This window comes from Lynx canadensis, chromosome B4 (assembly GCF_007474595.2).
Source record: "Lynx canadensis isolate LIC74 chromosome B4, mLynCan4.pri.v2, whole genome shotgun sequence".
In the NCBI taxonomy this organism is placed as follows: domain Eukaryota; kingdom Metazoa; phylum Chordata; class Mammalia; order Carnivora; family Felidae; genus Lynx; species Lynx canadensis.
In genome coordinates, this window is record NC_044309.1 from 123,926,343 (window position 1) to 123,945,295 (window position 18,953).

At 50.7% G+C, this 18,953-nt stretch overlaps 1 protein-coding gene across 2 annotated transcripts in view; it reads left to right on the forward strand.

The window, feature by feature from the left end:
* Positions 1-16,154: 16,154 nt before the first annotated feature.
* The window catches only part of CHST11 (carbohydrate sulfotransferase 11), a 269,883-nt gene continuing 267,084 nt past the window's right edge, over positions 16,155-18,953 (forward strand). Inside the window, exon 1 of one of the 2 annotated variants that reach the window (XM_030320420.1) lies at positions 16,155-16,809. In XM_030320420.1, the coding sequence (XP_030176280.1) occupies positions 16,692-16,809 (118 nt within the window). In that variant the 5' untranslated portion in view covers positions 16,155-16,691. The remainder of the gene's footprint in view (positions 16,810-18,953) is intronic. The other variant, XM_030320421.1, reaches the window with a different exon arrangement.

Here is an 18,953-nt window from a genome sequence, read left to right on the forward strand (position 1 = left end):
AGGTCATGTGACACGTGGAGGCAGGGAAAAGGGCCTGGTTCAGGAGTCCCCACCAACTTCGAAGACTCCCTAGGGGGACTCACAGGACTCATCATGTAACTCTATTCATGGCCGTGATTTATGACACAGCAAAGGGTGAGGGCACACGGGGCAAGGTCTGGAGGAAACCAGGTGCAAGTTTCAAGACTCTTCTCCCCAGTGCTCACACAGGAGGCACTTAATTCATTTACCAACCAGTTTTGACAGCACGTGTGAAATGTGTCTACCAGGAAGATTGGCCGAGCCTGGGAGGCCAGGGACTCCGCTGGGGCTCAGTCCCGCAGGCACCCTGTGCCTCGAATGTACCAAAATCCCAGACTTCCAGAGGAAGGCAGGTGTTCAGCATGAGCCATATTGCTTGTACCGAGATTTCGGGCACAGTGAGCCGCTCTTGTCCGTTCTGGGAATGGTGATGAACGCTGCCCAAATCCAAGTTCCCCGAGGCCAGCCAACCTTGGCAACAGTCCCAAGCTGGCTACGTTAACTCTTTCCTGCAAAGGGCCTTGGATCCACTTGCGTCTTCTCCACAGCTGGATGGGTGATCACTGCATCACAATCGGCGCTAGGTTCTGCCGGAGGCCATTTGCTTTCTGAAGTCGTGCCTGTCGTGAGCTGGTCACAGGAAGCTAAAAGTGGCCTGGCAGGCCACCTACCCAGCCAGACACAGCCTTCCGCCAATGGTATCATCCTGTGCTAGAGGGTGGCCTCCCTGGGAAAGTATGACATGACCCTTCTCCCGCTTAGTATCCCACACGCCCCTTGGGTCTGACCATCCGCCCGTGGCTTGCTCCGGAGGTGGGAGGTGGGTAGGACCCTGGCATTTGAGCTGCTTTTCTCTGCCTTCTTTTCTATCTCCTTCCCACAGGCCACTGAGCCGGGAACAGGTGGCTTCCCATGTCTTCAAAGCCACAACATCATGCTCAGAATAAACTTGGGCATCTGGGCAGCCAAGCCTGGCTGCTGTTAATGTGTTCATCAGAGCTAAAGAAATATAGAAAGTCCTTTTTCTCTTGGCAAATCTTGGCTTCCAATGCTGCTTCAAGATTCAGAGCTGACTAATTACTTTTTGATCTAGATGGGACCTTCCTTCCACGGGGAGAGAAGTGTCATGGCCTATGCTTGGCATGGATGGCTCAAAGCGGGGTGAAATTTAATACCCCCACATTCTAGAGATGATCACTTACATTTATATGATGCTTTACAATGTAAATGTGCTCTTACGAAGCACGTCAACCGTAACTCAGTGATTGAGGTAAAAGCGTATTCATTGTACAGATAAAAAGACAGAGACTGAAAGAGGGCTAGTTAATGGTAGAGTTTGGACTTAAACTTATGTCTTTAGACCTTGATGTCCAATAGATTCTTACTGTATGATATTCATTGTTAGCAATAAATCTTTATTAACTTTTGTATCCTCTGGACAGATGAAGATGTGCTTAAAAAAATATTTTCTTTCCTCATTCAGTGGGATGGGGTGAGTCATGGCTGATTAATAACCCAAAGATATCCACATCTTAATCTACGGAACCTGTAAATATGTTGCCTTATATGGCAAAAAGAACTTGCAGGACATGACTAAGTCATGAGATAGGGAGATGATTCTGATTATCTGGGTGCACCCTATGTAATCACAGAGGTCTTAAAATTTTTTTTTTAATGTTTATTTATTTTTGAGAGAGAGAGACAGAGTGTGAGCAGGGGAGGGGCAGAGAGAGGGAGACACAGGATCCGAAGCAGGCTCCAGGCTCTGAGCTGTCAGCACAGAGCCCCAGAGCCGAAGTGGGGCTCGAACCCATGAACTGCGAGATCATGACCTGAGCTGAAGTCAGACGCTTAACTGACTGAGCCACCCAGGTGCCCCTATAATCACAGAGGTCTTGATAAGAGGGAGACAGGAGGGTTTCAGAGACACGGAGAGACAGAGACTGGGAGATGCTATGCTATGACCTTGAAAATGGAGGATGGGACCACCAGCTAAGGAATGCAGGTGGCCTCCAGAGGAAGCTAAACAGACAAGAAAATAGATTCTTACCGAGAGCCTCTGGAGGTGATGCAGACAAGAGTCATTGTCCTTAAGGCATGGCTTGAAACCTCAAGTCCAGTCACGCCTGAAGCCAGCTTTGCCCCTCAAAGATTCCAGTTACAGGCTCTACTAAAAGTCCTTTTTCGTTCGGGCCAGAGGGAGTCAGATTTCTGAGCCCAGATGTTCCTGACTAATACAGTTGCTTGGTCAGGAGTCACCTAAGTGGTATTATTTGATGACTGATTTGGTTGAAGTCTGATGCTAGTGAGTATTATCTAGTACTACTCAAGAGGAGGCATGTCTTGTCCAATGACACTGACTGTGTAATTAAAACCCAGGAGAAAATAGGAGTCCTTTCACATAACGGATCCTAACGCTTGTCTGTTGGTACATTGCTTTTCTGAGGTTTGATTGCACGTGGCTTTTGAGACCCAGGGAAGGGGAATGACGAGCTTCGAGCCACATGGGCAGCTGGCGGCAGAGTGGGGATCAGAACTCCCGCCTCTGACTCCCTGTACCACGTGCTCTCTGAAGCGTGCTTTCTCAAAGGCTCTCCGGTGAGTGCCCTTCCTCCCACTTTTGTGGCTCTGAAAATTCACACCCTGCTGTGTGTAATTAGTCCTTGCTGCTCTCCCTCGATGATTTGCATTCTCAATTTTGTTTTCGGAGCCCTGGGTTTATCGTGATCATGACGAGATTATTTAACATCTTGAGTATTAACAATTTGACTCCACGGAGTAAGGTTTGTGTTCCAAGGTTGTTGTTGTTTACCAGCACTCATCATTCCACCTGCTTTAAAAAAAATTTTTTTTTAATATTTATTTATTTTTGAGAGTGGGGGGAGGGACAGAGAGAGACAGGGAGACACAGAATCCAAAGCAGGCTCCAGGCTCTGAGCTGTCAGCACAGAGCCTGATGTGGGGCTTGAACTCACAGACTGCGAGATCATGACCTAAGCCGTACTCAGATGCTTAACTGACCGAGCCGCTCAGGCACCCCAAATGTCCAACTCCTGATATCTGCTCAGGTCCTCATCTTGCGATTGTGAGATCAAGCCCCGCATCGGGCTCTGCACTGACAGCATGGAGCCTGCTTGGGATTCTCTCTCTGTCTCTCTCTCTCTCTCTCCTTCCTTCTCCCCCACCCCACCTTTCACTCTTAAAATTAATAAATAAGCATTAAAAAAAAAAAAGGATCTCTGTTTGAGTTCCTAATATTGGTGGCACTCGTCTAACACATCTACGCGAACCCAGCTCATCTGATGATCCTAGAGTCACTCCAGAGTCAGGACAAGAAGGGATCTTAAAGTGTACCTGTCCAATCTTTGTATGTTGTTTTCATCATAATCTTTTTCTATAATTTAAAGATGTCCTTTTAAAATGAAGACTTTACTGGGGCACCTGGGTGGCTCAGTCGGTTAAGCATCCGACTTCGGCGCAGGTCATGATCTCACAGTTCGTGGGTTCAAGCCCATGCTGTCAGCGCAGAGCCTGGAGACTGCTTTGGATTCTGTGCTTCCTTGTCTGTCTCTGCCTCTCCCCCTCCCCCTCAAAAATAAATAAACGTTAAAAAATACATAAAATGAGGACTTAATTTTCTTATAAATTTTTTTTAACGTTTATTTATTTTTGAGACAGAGAGAGGCAGAGCATGAACGGGGGAGCGGCAGAGAGAGAGGGAGGCACAGAATCGGAAGCAGGCTCCAGGCTCCGAGCTGTCAGCACAGAGCCCGACGCGGGGCTCGAACTCATGGACCGTGAGATCATGACCTGAGCCGAAGTCGGACGCTTAACCGACCGAGCCACCCAGGGCCCCTAGACCTAATTTTTTTAGAGCAGTTTAAAGTTCGCGCAAAATTGAGGGGGGGATACAGGGATCTCCCATATGCCCCTGCCCTCACATGCCTCACAGCCTCCCCATGACCCACATTCCCCAGCCAAGTGGGACATTTACTACGGTTGATGAAGCTACAAGTGCCACATCATGATCACCCAAATCCATAGTTTACATTCAGGTCACTCGTGGTGGTATACACCTATGGGTTGGACAAATGTATGATGACTTATATACCCATCATTGTAGTACCACACAGAGGCATTGTCACTGCCCTAAAAATCTCTGGGCTCCGCCTGTTCATCCCTTCTTCCGTGCCAAGCCTTGGCAACCATTGATCATTTTACTGCCTCCATCGGTTTGCCTTTTCCAGAATGTCATGTAGTTGGAATCATACAGCGTGTAGCCTTTTCGGATTGGCTTCTCTCACATAGAAATATGCATTATTCTTTGCGTTTTCCAGTTGGAAAACGGAGGCTGGAAAGTCAAGTATGTGTCAATCAGAGTTCTCAGTTGAAGGCAACTGTTCTGGTATGTTCAGAAGCAGGTGGTCCTGCTGACACCCTGATGTTGAGCTATTGGACTCCAAAACCGTGAGAGAATAAATCGCTGTTGTTTTAGGCCACCAAGTGTGTGGTCACGGGTTTGGGGTGCCGCAGAAGATGAATACCCTGTCACTTGGCTCAGGCTCCAAGGTTCACGTGGATGAATGTGGGACCGAATCCTGTGAACTCGCAGCTCCTCTAAAGGAGCCAGACCCCCGTGGCTCTGCCCTTGCCACACAGCGCCTGTGTCTGATGGGTTGAGCAAGGTCACTTGCTGTATTTTAGCTGCAGGGCATGCTGGGAGTGGAGCGTACGTTCCGTTCCGGCTCCTACCCGGAGTGGGAGGGATCTGCAATGTGGAGTGCTCAAAGATGCGGGGTGTCTAGAAATGTGACAAGCACCCTCTCGGAAGGGACTCACCCACAGCCACTGTATTATTAGTCTGCCTGGGCTGCTGTAACAAACAGACTCAGTGGCTTAAATAATATAATAGACATTGATTTTCCCACAGTTCTGGAGACCAGAAGTCCAAGACTGAGGTTCTGGCAGGGTTGATTTCTAGGAGGTCTCTCTCCTTGGCTTGTATGCAGAGAGGCTGAGCCCTGGGGTCAGGCTACACCTTTACGATTTCTTTTTCTTTTTTTTTTTTTTTTAAGTTTTTACTTATTATTTATTTTTAGTAATCTCTCCACCCAGTGTGGGGCTCGAACTCACAACCCCACGATCGAGAGTTTCATGCTCCTCTGAACTGAGCCAGCCAAGTGCCCCCTTATACTTTCATTAACCTGACAACTGCCCCCCCCTTTTGTTTTTGAGACACAGAGAGAGAGAGAGAGTGTGTGTGGGCAGGAGCAGGGGAGGGGCAGAGACGGTGGGAGAGAGAATCTTAAGCAGGCTCCGTGCCCAGTGCAGAGCCCAACTTGGGACTCGATCCCATGACCCTGGCATCATGCCCTGAGCCAAAATCAAGAGTGAGCCTTCAAGGCTCACTGATTGACCAAGCCATCATCAAACGGACTGAAGCCATCCAGGCGCCCCCTTTAATCACCTTTGAAAGGCCTTGTCTCCAAACATAGGCACATTGGGCATTACGCTTCTGCATGAGAAATTGGGAGGACACGATCCGTCCACAGCAGTACACGGTGGTTAGAGGCGAGCTGGGATTTGTGCACGCACGTGGACTCCGCGTCCACCTCCTACCTCAGCTTCCGTCAGATTTGGCCGTGCCGGTCACGGTATATCTAGAAACCCAGGGTGACTGGCTTTGGGCACCATTTTGCCTGATTGCCTGGCAGGAAGGGGGCACAGGCCGGCTCCCCCATGATGTTGGTGGCACAGCCGTCTCCATCCATACTTTGTAATCGGTGTATTCAGAGTTCTTCGTGGCAGACAATGGAAACCAACCATGACTTGGGTGGAGAAGGACTTTATTGAAAGATTGATGGGTAACTCAGAGAGATGCTAAGAGGGCTGGGAAATAGCTAAAAAAAATCACAGGAAGAAAGGAGGCGGAACATGGCCCAAATCCCAGTACACAGTCGGTCCAGAGGGGCCCCCGCTTCCACCGCCACAGGATTTTGCGTGCTCTCCCTGGAACAGATCTGCTGCTGCCCCTGCTTTTCTGCATCAGAAGCTCTTGGTTCGACATGCGGCAGTGGGTGCCCGTGATTGGTCAGACTTAGATCTGCCTAGGCCTCACCACAATTCAAAAAAATACGTATCACCGTCCCCATTTTACGGATGAGGAAACTAAGGCTCGAAGAAGTTACGTGACTTGTCGACGGCAGGTCTCGGTCTGCCTGACGCTGGAGCGCACTCTCCCAGTGACCACGCTTGGTGCCTCAACCCCGTTGCTGGGCACGTGTACTTCCAAAGGGGTCATTCCCGTTGCTTCTATGAGAGATGTGAGTGTACCCCCTTCTCACGCCACCCTTCCCAGGATCAAGGAAGATGTGTCATTTATCACACGTCCTTGCTCATTTGATGGACTAAAATGGTGACCTCTTGTTTTGGTTTGCTTCTCTTCATAACTGTTGAGGCGGAACATTTCCCGATATTCTATTATCCATTTATATTTCCTCTCTGTATGCGTGAAAAATCCCACCCGTGTTTTTTGTTCACGTTGTCTACTGGGGTCTCGGTGGCATCATCTTAGTTGTCGTTCGCAGGAGCTCTTTCCCTGTAGCAGCGAGGTTTAACTCTTTCTTGTTTCTTTTTTTGTTTCCAAAGAATACTTTCACCATCTTTTAATTTGTTCTTTTAACTTTGTTCATTTTCCTTTGACAGACAGGAGTTTTGCACTTCAGGGTTAAAAATTTAACAGTCGTTTTTCAGGCTGGCCACATGACACGAGGGAGTGTTCCTGGGGGAAACACGTCTAACACCGAATACTTAGATAATTCCTCTTTTCCATGCCCTGCCACCTCACAATACTTTTGGGTCAACAGGCTTATAACGAGCCCTTTCATCTCCAGAGAGACGATCATCAACAACTCTTGAGAGGCATAGCTTTTCACTCCACCCTAGGGCAAAAAAAAAAAAAAAAAAGCCAAAGGTGACGCTTAATTGACAGAGCCACCCAGGTGCCCCATCCTTCCTAAGGCTCGGTTTTGTCATCTATCTGATGGGCTACTCATGCTGGCCTTGTGTGACTGGTACAAGGATTAGGGTGCTGCATGTAGTATGCTTAGCGGAGTCTGGCCTGCAGTAAATACACCGTGGAAGCCCGTTGTAATGCACCAGGAAATTAATTGGCAAGTGCTTGCGGGTCGTCTGCTGTGTGCCTGGCATTGCATCAGGTCAGTGGCAACTGGTCCCCCAAATCAACCTTCACGAGCTCGCAAGGTGTGGCCGAAGAGCTAGGGCACAGCTCACCACAACTCTGCAGCTATACGACGGGGTCGGGTCGAAGTACCGAATTACAGAGAAAGGGGTTTGCATCTTCCAAGCAGGAAGCTACCGCTGTGGGCTGAAGATTTCGGGAAAGCTTCATACAGCAAGTAGGGGCTCGAATTGGGTTTTGACAATTTAAGAAATGTATTTATTCTCTTTTTATTAGGACGTTTTCCCCCTCTGAATGAAAATAGCTGTGTTTTTCCTTTAAAAAAAAAAAAACAACTTGGGGCGCCTGGGTGGCGCAGTCGGTTAAGCGTCCGACTTCAGCCAGGTCACGATCTCGTGGTCCGTGAGTTCGAGCCCCGCGTCGGGCTCTGGGCTGATGGCTCAGAGCCTGGAGCCTGTTTCCGATTCTGTGTCTCCCTCTCTCTCTGCCCCTCCCCCGTTCATGCTCTGTCTCTTTCTGTCCCAAAAATAAATAAACGTTGAAAAAAAAAAAAAAACAAAAAAAAAAACAACTTTATTTTTATTTTAGAGAGAGAGCACAGGGGAGAGGGGCAGTGGGAGAAAGAGAGAGAGAGAGAGAGCAAGAGAATCTTAAGCAGACTCCATGGTCAGTGAGGAGTCTGACCCGGGGCTCTGTCCCACAACCCTGGGATCATGGCCTGAACCTAAATAGAGTCAGATGCTCAACCGACTGAGCCACCCAGGCGTCTCTGTTTATCCTTTTTAAAAATAATATGTAGTCTTGGGGCACCTGGGTGGCTTAGTTGGTTAAGCATCTGACTCTTGGTTTCGGCTCAGGTCATGATCTCATGGTTCGTGGGTTCAAGCCCTGCATCAGGCTCTGTGCTGACAGCTCGGAGCCTGGAGCCTGCTTAGGATTCTGTGTCTCCCTCTCTCTCTCCCCTAACCCCCCCCCCCCACCACTCTCTCTCTCAAAAATATAGACATTAAAAAAATTTACAACAATAAAGTAAAAAAATAAAAATAATATGTACTCTTTAAAAAATACTTAGACAATGCAGTAAATCAATTAAAAAAAACTCAGACCCAGAAATACTATTAATACTTGTATAAAATGCATATGTTTATATATAAATATAATTATGTTTGTTTATGTATTTATACAAAAAAACAAGAGCATATATATACATACTGTGTTGTAACAGTATTCCATTGTATGGAAGTTTTATAATTTTTTTTAACCAAACCATAATTGCTAGACAGGTGATGTGGGCACAACTCTGTACGTGAACGTCCAAATTCTCTCAGTCAGTAACTTAGTGATTTTAGACAAGTTATTGTTGGGTCACTTTCTAGAAATGTTGCGCAAGTTGTATTGATATATATTCACTTCCACCATCAGTATATAAAGGTTCTCTTTTCTCCACACCATTCCCGGCAACGAGTCTTGCCGATATTTTATGATTTCCACCAGGATGCAGGCAAAAAAAATTTTTAAAACTTTATTTACATGGGGCGCCTGGGTGGCGCAGTCGGTTAAGCGTCCGACTTCAGCCAGGTCACGATCTCGCGGTCCGCGAGTTCGAGCCCCGCGTCGGGCTCTGGGCTGATGGCTCAGAGCCTGGAGCCTGTTTCCGATTCTGTGTCTCCCTCTCTCTCTGCCCCTCCCCCGTTCATGCTCTGTCTCTCTCTGTCCCAAAAATAAATAAACGTTGAAAAAAAAAAATTTAAAAAATAAAAAAATAAAAAAAAAAAAAACAAAAAAACCCCCAAAATTTTATTTACTTACTTTGAAAGACAGAACCAGCAGAGGAGGGGCAGAGAGAGAGGGGGACAGAGGATCCGAAGCGGGCTTTGTGCTGACAGCAGAGAGTTGGATTTGGGGCTTGAACTCATGAACGGTGAAATCACGACCCAAGCTGAAGTCAGACACTTAACTGACTGAGCCACCCAGGCACCCCGTTAAAAGTTGTATCTTTCACTTAATAGGTTTTTCTAGACTGCCCTATGTTAATGCCGTCACGTGAGACATGATACAGCCATGGCCCCAGTCCTCCCCTCACAGAGCTCAAAGACCACAGGGTTGAGAGACATTGAATAAGTAGTTCTTGGGCTCCTCGCTGGCAGCACGGAGACCCCTTGGGATTCTCTCTCTGCCCCTACCCTACTTGTGCTCTCTCGCTCTCAAATAAGTAAACTTAAAAAAAAAAAAAAAAAGGGGTTCCTGTGAACTGTGATGAGGGCAGTTATGGTTCGCATTTCTTTGATTATCCACTCAGGTCCTTAGTAAATGACATGAAAAGGGCCCGTCCGTTGAGGTTTTGTGCTGGTACAACCTCGTGTCTGTCGGTGGACCAAGGAGATGGCTGTTTTCTTTTGCCTCTGTTACCTCATGCAACGATACAGATGATGGGGCAACAAAACACAGCGTCCCAGAGGATTTTCTAGGAGAAAAAGATGAAATCAGTTATGCTTTTCTGGCCTCATTTCTCGAACATCCTTGGAAACTTATCTATTATTAACGTCTTGAAGACTAAACCAATCACAAGGGGATGATACCCTGATGTGGCATACTATAATTGCACAACATGGGATAAAATAATAATAATATAAAGTGATGCTGGCAACAACCGGATGGATATCTGTATGAACAAAAAATGAGCCTCCATGCTTTCCTCACACCAGACGCCAAAATTCTCCCAGCATAGGTCACAGACCCCAACGTAAGTGCTGAGACTATGTCGCTTCTCCCGTTAAACACAGGAGAAAATCTTGATGGCGTTCAGTTCGGCCAAGATTTCTCTCACAGAACACAATAACAGAAGCCATCAAAGAAACACTTGATGAAACGGACTTCAGTTTTGAAAATGCTTGCTTTTCAAAAGCACAGTTAAGAAAACAAAAAGGAGGGGTGCGGCTCAGCTGGCTCGGGGTCTGACCCTTGGTCTCGGCTCAGGTCTTGATCTCAGGGTTGGGTGGTCAAGCTCCAGCCCCAGTGTGGAGCCCACTTAAAAAAAAAAACAAAAACGGAAAGAAAACAAAAAGGAAAGCAGACTGAAAACAGATTTATGCAAAACATGTGTCTGAAAATGGGCTCATATCCAGAATATAGGAAGAATTTAATATCACAACTGATAATAAGAAAAGAAATAACCGTTAAAAATGGGCAAGAGATTTGAACAGATATTGCACAACAGAAGATTTATGAATGATTAAGAAGCGCGTGGAAGGGGCGCCTGGGTGTTTCAGTCGGTTGAGTGTCTGACTCTTGATTTCCACTCAGGTCATGATCCCAGGGTTGTGGGATCAAGCCCCACATTGGGCTCCGTGCTGAGCGTGGAGTCTGCTTGGGATTCTCTCTCTCTCTCTCTCTCTCTCTGCCCTCCTCCCCCACTCTCTCTTAAAAAAAAAAAAAGAAACACATGGAAAGATGTTCGGCATCACCAGTCATCACGGACAGGCAGTTAAGACTAACACGAGAGATCGTTACATGGTCCGGGTGGCTAAGGTTAAAAAGACTGACAGCACTATGTATTGAAGAGGATTTGAGGGATCTGGGGGCACAGCAGTCACTTTGGAGGAGAGGCAGGCCATGTCCTATAAAGGGTCCTAGTACGGGGCACCTGGGTGGCTCAGGCCATTGAGTGTCTGACTCTTGATCTCAATTCAGGTCTTCAGTCAGTGTTGTGAGTTCAAGCCCCATGCTGGGCTCCACGCTGGGCATGAAGCCTACTTAAAAAAAGCGTCCTAGGTATGTGCCCAGGATTAATGAAAACATTTGTTTGCATAAACACGTGCATGCAAATGTTCTTTGAAGTGCTATTCATGTTAGCTCAAAACTGGAAATGATGCAAATGTCTGTCAACCTCTGGACGGATGATTGTGGTATGAATCAACACTATGGAATACTACTCGGCAATGAAAAAGGAACTGCGTATTAAGGCGAATATTCAAAATAATTTTGTTAAGTGGAAGAAGCCAGCCACGGCAGGCTACACAGAGCCATAGAATTCTAGAAAAGGCAAAACCGTGGTGGAAGAAAGATGATCAGTGGTTGCCTGGAGCGAGCACCTGAGCAGGAGACGGACGGCCGCGGGACGAGGGGGAACTGCCCGGACCCCGGAAATGTTCTGCATCCTGATCGCAGTGATGGAGGTTATTTACCGTTTGTAGTTACCTAAACTCGGCAAGCCATACACCTAAGAATGAATAGGTTTTATTTGTGTGTTAAAGCCGCGAGAAAAAACATCAGAAAAAAAAAAATTGATCTTTCTTGGCCCTCTTCAAACGTATTTTCTGCCTTGATATGATTTCTATTTTGAATTGCATGTGGGAGTGAGAAATCGTAGAGTTTTCAGTGTCTTCATCTGGCCCCGGCACGAAAGCATCGGAGTCCCTTCTGGTCCTGCGTTGGTCACACTGGTCACCTGTCATCTGCTGCTCTTGTCCTCCAAGCTCCCTCAGGTCAGCGGCTCTGTGACTTTCATGCCATGCGTGGGGCCCTGGAATCCCTGGTGACACAGGGGCCACCATGCCAGGTTCCTGCTTCCCCTGGTACAGATTCCCTCTGCCTCCCAGGGCATAGGATGGGAGGGCACTCTCACCTCCCTTCAGGAATCTCCCCCAAAGCTCTCCCTTTTCTCCCTGGCATTCTCTCTCTCCCACTGTTACATTTTTCTGCAAGAAAAGCCTTTATCAAATCCCTCAGGCTGGGGGGGGGGGTAGTAATGGCCCCCATCTGGAGGCAGGGGGTGAGGGGAGACATATCGAGTGCCTGGAACATGGCCCAGCCCGAGGGAGCCCTGCGAAGGGGGGCTTCCACTGCCACCAGTCCTGAGTCGGGCATGGGGGCGGGCAGAGGGAGCGAAGCCATCATACTGGAGGTGGAGAGCTTCCTTCCAGGTCATCTGGATGGGAGTTTGGGAGTCGGGCAGGGCCCCCTGGAAAGAGGAGCAGCTCAGGAACTGGTTTCTGTGCCACGCGTGGGGGGGGAGGGTGGGTGAGGCCATGCAGGGGGCACCGGGAATGGGGAGTGTCCTAGGGCCCATCGGCCCTCTTTCCCCCCCGGAAGGGCAGGAGACGAGCCTCTGGGGCCCTAAACTGGGCAGAGGGCAAAGGTAGCGTCAGAGAGTGAGCAGAATAATGGTGCGTATTTCTTTCCCCCACCCCTGTCTCCCTCCTCTTCTTCCTTGCTCTCTCCTTTTCTCCTTCTCTGTCTCTTCCCCTTCTCCCATCCCCTCTCTTCCTGTCTCTCGTCCCCACCTTGGTCTAAAAAGCCTGCGAAGAAGAGTCTGCTCTCAGAAGCATGTCATGAGTAACCCACTTGTGTACTTGCGGTTTACCTACCTGTAGAAAATCTGCACCTAAGATCCCTCAGGCTGGGGGGGGCTCATGCTAAGATCCCTCACGCTGTGGGCAAGTGGTTTTGATTCCGCTCCACAAATATTTACTGTGCTCTGGTTAACTGAGCGCACTTTGTGCCCGTGGTGCCAGAGAGATGCAAACGGGCAAGGCCAGTCCTCGGAGGAGCCAGTCTGGGGCCCCTGGCTGATGTTGGCAGAAGACAAGCCCCCCTTTCCCCAGGATACTAAAGAGCTCTCTGTCTGCCCTTGCCCTGGGCCCACTCCCCTCTCCGACCAAGTGCAGAAAGGGTCACGCCGCCAGTTGTGCAAGGTCTTAAGACAGTCCATTGAAGGCGTAGTCCACAGGAGCGAGGCAGAGCCCTGCCTGCAGGTATTGGAGGGCTTGGTAAATACCTGGCGGTTCACTGCTGACGGCACACGCAAGCTGGAATCGTGATTTCCCGTCTATTTTTCCCTCGCCTGTGAGTTTTCCAAGAGCATCCGTCCAAATAGAACTTGTCTCCTCAACACGTTTTTCAGGACCACACCAGCCTTTGAAACGGACAGGCCCCGGTTTTGTTTGCCTGTGGTTTTCGTCCGGAGAGTAAGTCTCAAGCCTAACGTTGCACCAGGGTTTAGCCAGGTCCCAGGATGAGTACAGTGCTGGTGTGCAAGAGCCCTCGGGGTAAAAGGGAATCAGAAACACAAGGGAAAAGGAGATCTGAAGAGCAACTGGGGGTTGCAGCCAGAAAGACTGTTCCCGAGATGCTTTAGGCTCTGACCTCCTCTCATGTGGACCAGTCTGTGAGCAGTTCTGGCCGATAGACGATGAGCAGAAGTGACGCGAGCTGCTTCTGCGTGCTTCGCTGAGTTGCCCGGGCGAGACCTCCCAGAGACGTCCTCTCCTCAGGCATTGCAACCAGCATGGTTCCAGGTGGGGGCTGCTTCAGCCCCGTCCTCGAAAAATGCCACACGGACGGCTGCTGGCCCACAGCAGGCATGGTGGAGTGAGCTGGAGTGAGGCGGGAGCCTTAAGCTTCCGAAATTGGGACTCGGTTTTCACTGCAGCCTAACCTGGCCTGTCCTGACTGCTACGTTGGGAAAACAAAAACCCTGGTTTGACAGGCAGTCCTTCCGTATCCTTGCTTCAAAGTTCAAAATATCACATCTTCTCCCTTCTCCTCAGTCTTATCAGTCAACACCGTGCTTTATCTGCTCAGTATGCAGCATGTAGCATGAGTGAAAGAGGTGACAAAGTTTTGTGAGACTAGCAACCTACAGAAAACGATGACTCCGCTCCACGTAGGGAAGTTTACAGTGTGTTGAGGGAGACAAATAGAACCTTTTCCCTCCCCGCTAATGTGCGTAATCACAGGCCATTAGCATTGACTTTCCCTGTGGACTTCAGAGGTGATCTAACTTTGTAGCCCAAGAAGGCATTACTTGTCCATCTCTGACTTATCTGTACCTACCCAGTGCCGGTCATTAAGCTGAGGACTAGACAGAGACAGAGGTGAGGAAAACCCAGCCTAGTGGGTACAGTGGCCCAAGAGTGGTTTGGACCTAGTGCTCAGAGCACCAAAGAGGAAAGACGCTATTTCAGGCAAGAAATCAGGGAAGGCTTCTTGGAAGAGGTGGTAGTTTACCTACATAGCCTTACCCCTCACTGTATGCTTGGGCCACTTCTTGACTGATTGTGGGAAGGCAAAAATGGACGTTGGGCACGGCTCTCCACCTTCTCCACCATGTGGGCCAACTCAGCCCTCCATGACCCACCAGAGATGCACCTCTGATCTCTCCCTTGGCTCTGTGACTTCCCAGACTGCCTTATGCACGTTCAGACTTTTGTCCAAGTACAGTGTGGGCTCTGCCCTGGAAGGCCAGAGGCCAGGTGGGTGACCCCTCCCTGCTCTGTAAAACCGGGAGTGAAATGAGAGCCTGGCATTCTAGGCGAAGTGCGGCAAGTGCTTATCTAACCATGCTCCCTGCAAAGAATCCCCGCCTTGGTTGGGGTGGGTGGCGATGTGTTCAACTCCCATTCCCAGGCTCCTGTGGGGAGAATCACTGAAGAGTGGCTTTGCTCCGGAGCTTGTTCAGCTCCACAGCCTTTAGCAAGCAGCTCATTCACAAGTGACTACAAATTAATACAGTACAGACCAGTTACATAAATATCGTGCTGTCATTGATTATCTTCTGTAGTCAAAGGCAAGGCTGCTGACTTTGTTACTTTCCCTATCACGCGGCTCTGGAGGAAAACTCTGGAGGTTGTCCACGCAGGTTTCACTGCATGTGTCTATTTACAAGTTGTGTCTCTGATGTATTGAGAAGAGGGTAATGCCCCTTGCATTCAGACCCAATAAGTATTTATCAAATGCCTATTATCTGAGCGGCATCGGAAGACATATTCTTATTTCATTATTGAGTTAATAGCAGTAATAATTTGATAATATGACACAAAAGTAGTCTTTACAATGACATCCCTCCCCCCCCATAAATATAATTGTTGGAATTTAAATAATCCTTTAACTTTAAAAAACCCAACGTAAACTTACAAGGAAAATAAAAAAATATGACAGCCCCTATCTCTTTGCTTACAGAAACCATGAAGGGCAGAAGAACAAGGTCTTCAATGTTGGGTAGTAGCTAAGTGGACCGTCGCAGTCGCCGATTTTCAAAAGTTAGAACGGGGTAGGTGAGCCACTGACGTCTGCACTATTAGCCTGTATCCACTTGATCGATTGTTAACCAACTTAAATGCATGGGGTTGGAAACTGTAAATTACTTCCCACAATGCAGGAAAACAACGCCATCTTTCCATTTACCTGCCAGTGCTAAGGCCGGCTGGATTTTTCCATCAGTTGTTTGAATTCGGCTGACGGTGACTTCGTGGGGGCCACCTCTCTCTTCCACCCTCTGGGACTCGTGTGCACTTGGGAGAATCTGGAGGGAGCTCTACCCTCGGGGAAGCCAGAGTTTTAAAATCCGCAAGCCAGTCCCTTTTGCCTTGTTTTGGGAGAGACTCTGCACAAATCCCCGGGAAAGCTCGGCGGTCGCCAGACCCCCGCGGGTAGTGCAGTTTCCCTAACCTTGACCCCCAAGTCAGCCGTTTCTAACCCCTTTCCAAAGCGTCGCTCGAGCCCGGGAGTGGTTTGAAAGAAAAAAACGAAACCGCCCGTTTGAAGCTTCGGCTAAAGGGCACTCGCTCCCTGGGGGCTCAGGGGCAACTTCTCCATCACCTCGTCCAGGGATTTTAAACAATCGCGGACCACCAGCCCCCTTTACGCTCTCGGTGCCCGACTCGCTCCCTGCCACTTCCCTCCACGAACGCCGGCAGGAGTGGGTGGCAGCACCGAGGCGATTTGATTCGCATTTTCTTTTTTTCCTCCGGGTTTTGTCATGGAAACGCTGACACAACCTCCAGACGGCGGCCGAGCCCGGCCGGGGACTGAGGGCTTTTGGGACCCTGCGGGAGCGCGGCGCGCTCTCCGCACTCCCCGGGAAACAGCTGGACGCGACCAATTCCCGGGTAGGGGCGGGGGGAGCGCGACGCTCCGCCCCGGCGCTCCGGCCCCTCCCTCCTCCCGGCTCTCCGCGGGCGCCCTCCCCTCGCCGGGGGCTGCGAGTTGCATTTGGTAAAACCCAGCCCGGAATATATAGATCATTGGAGCGCAATGAAGTAGCCTTTGGAGCGGAGGGAGGGGGCCCGTCCGACAGCCACAGCGGCCAGCGCAGCAGCGGCGGCGGCGGCGGCGGCACCACCAGCGCTCGCACCCCAGCCGCCCGGCCCGCGAGGAGGCAGCGGCGGCCGCCGGCGGGAGCGGAGGCGGCGGCGGGGAGGCGAAGAGGAGCAGCGGGAGGAGCAGGAGCGCGCAGCCGGCGGGTCCACGCATCTCGGCACTTCCAGAGCAACTCCGGCGCCTTCCGTACCCCTGCCCGGGGCTGGGGGCTCCGAGAGCGGCCGCGAAGCCCTCCCGATCGTCCCCCTCCCGAGCCCTGCCCAGCCCTTGCCCTGCGCCTCCCGGGCTCCGCTCCGCGCGGCAGGGTCCCGGCTCCTGCGCCCCGGGCGCGCCTCCCGGACACCCCGGTCCCCGCAGCCAGGACAAAGCCATGAAGCCGGCGCTGCTGGAAGTGATGAGGATGAACAGAATTTGCCGGATGGTGCTGGCCACTTGCTTGGGATCCTTTATCCTGGTCATCTTCTATTTCCAAAGTATGTTGCACCCAGGTAGGGGGCGCGTTAGCGTGGTTTTGTTGGATATTTTCTTCTCTCTCGCGCTCTCGCTCGCTCGCTGGCGCCTGGTTTCTGCCTATTCCAACCTTACCTCTTCTCCCTCAGCCACCTCGGGACTCCTTGCTGCCCGGACTGGACGAGTCGGGATGGAGAGGAGGAGAGAAGACGTGCTCTCTCTCCTCTTCTTCTTCCCGGCTCCAGGCTGGAGGATGGGAGCAAGGGGGGAGCGTTTTTGTTTTTTTTTTTTCCTCCCTTTTTTCTTTGTGTCTCTTGTCTGTCTGTCTGCGAGGTAGCAGAGCAAGGTAGAGAGGTTGTGGGCAGCTGCTGACGTGGGGGGCCGGTTTGAAGAGAATGCAACTCCCCGCGGATGCAGCGATCCGTGGATGAAAGAGGCGCCGGGAGGCGGCCGCCCTGCGCCTGGGCGCGCTGCCTTTTCCTTGGGTTGGGGGCTTGGGGGCTAAGGGTGTGCGCCCCGGCGAGGTCGCCAGTCCCTGCTGGGGAGCCTGAGGCTCAGGCTCCCACGTGTCCGGGGCTCAGCGCCGCGCAGAGGTGTAGGGAGAGGCTTGGTGCCCCGCACTGCCTCTCCACTAGGTTGGGGAAGGGGCCAGGCGCCCCTTGTTTGCCCCCGGGGTCTGGCTCCTCACTGACCTTGCGGCTGGTGTCCTGGGGCTTCCTTCACCCCGCGCCCCCACCCCAACGGCTCTCCCGACCCTGCGCTGGTCATTGCTCCTGGGTCACGCCTTGGCCGCGGCGGTTTTGGAGGAAACTTTGGCCCGGTCCTGGACTGACCGTCAGGTTGCTTGCCCCTCTCCTGGGTTCCGAACATCTGAAGTCCCCTGGAGGGCCCCGGGGCGTGTGGCAGTGAGCCCCTCCCCCAGCCCTCCGTAGCTTAGGCAAGTTACACATCTGAAATCTGGACTGGGGGAGGATCGAGGCTCGCCCCTTCCAAAAGGCGCTAAGGAAAGTTTGGGACCTGGGGAGGGAGGGGCGCCCTCGAGCGCGGCGGCCGGGGATTCACTGCTCGGCCCTGAAGCCCAACAGGTACAAAAACCTTCCGAGGAGGCTTCGGGGTGACGCGGCTCGGCCCGGGGAGCCGTGGTATCCACAACCCCGCCTCACCCCCGGCCGGCTCCCACTGGGCCACATTGGCTCCGAAATCCTTTTTGCTTTCTTTCTTTTTCTTTTCTTCTCTCTTTTTCTTTTTCTTTCTTTTTTCTTTCTTTTTTTTTTTTTTACGCCTCCGAGTTGCCTTTCTCAGTACAGCCACAGCAATAATTTGCTTTTATAATTGCAAGGAGGGAGTTGGAAACACATTTCCTTCCAGGGAAATGGGGTTGGTTTTTTTTCTCTTTTGCCTCCCGCGTTCTCCTTTCAGTGTGTATGTATCTAACACTTTCAGCAGACGCAGCCCCGAATTCTTCTAGCTTGCGTTTGGGTGGGTGGCAGAGGAATAAAGCTGTTCTTTCCATCAATCAGGCAGGGCTGCGGGTGTGAGATTCCTTGACAGCGTCGGGGACTGAGCGGCCCCTCTGCCCGGCTCGCCCTGGAGCAGTTGTTCAGGCGGCCAAGGATATGGTCTGACGCTACCACTGGTAACCTCAGGACATCCGAGCCAGCCTTGTAAAAGATGGCTTTTGTTTGCAGTTGGGTATTTTTAGTTTCATGTCAGCAAACTGCAGCCGTGTTTGTCTCCTCACCCAGACCGGTGGTTGGGAAACTTCTAAGGGAATTTAAAAATGGACCTCGCTTATGTTCTGGGCAGCCGGTGTGGTGGTTCCAGTGGGCAAGGCCAGACAGACAGCAGCATCCTGGAGGCCAGGCCAGACTCCGCCCCAGAGACTGGGGGACTGGGTGACGTGCAAGTGCCCCGGGGCTCAACCAGTTTAAACAAAGGGCCCAGGGGTTTGGTCTAGACTTCAGATATGTGTTTAGGCCGCTTAGAATTTTGCCTGGACAGAACATGCCGGGTAATTGTCTGCAGAAATGCCAAGGACAGGACGGATATTAGTCTCCATGCGGAATACACTTGAACTTCTCCGTACCTGTTAGTCATCCAGGTACTGATAATACCCCCACTCGCCATGGTTTTCATGCAGCCGGTGCTTTTTCTTGTCTGAAAACTCGGAAATAACTTTCTA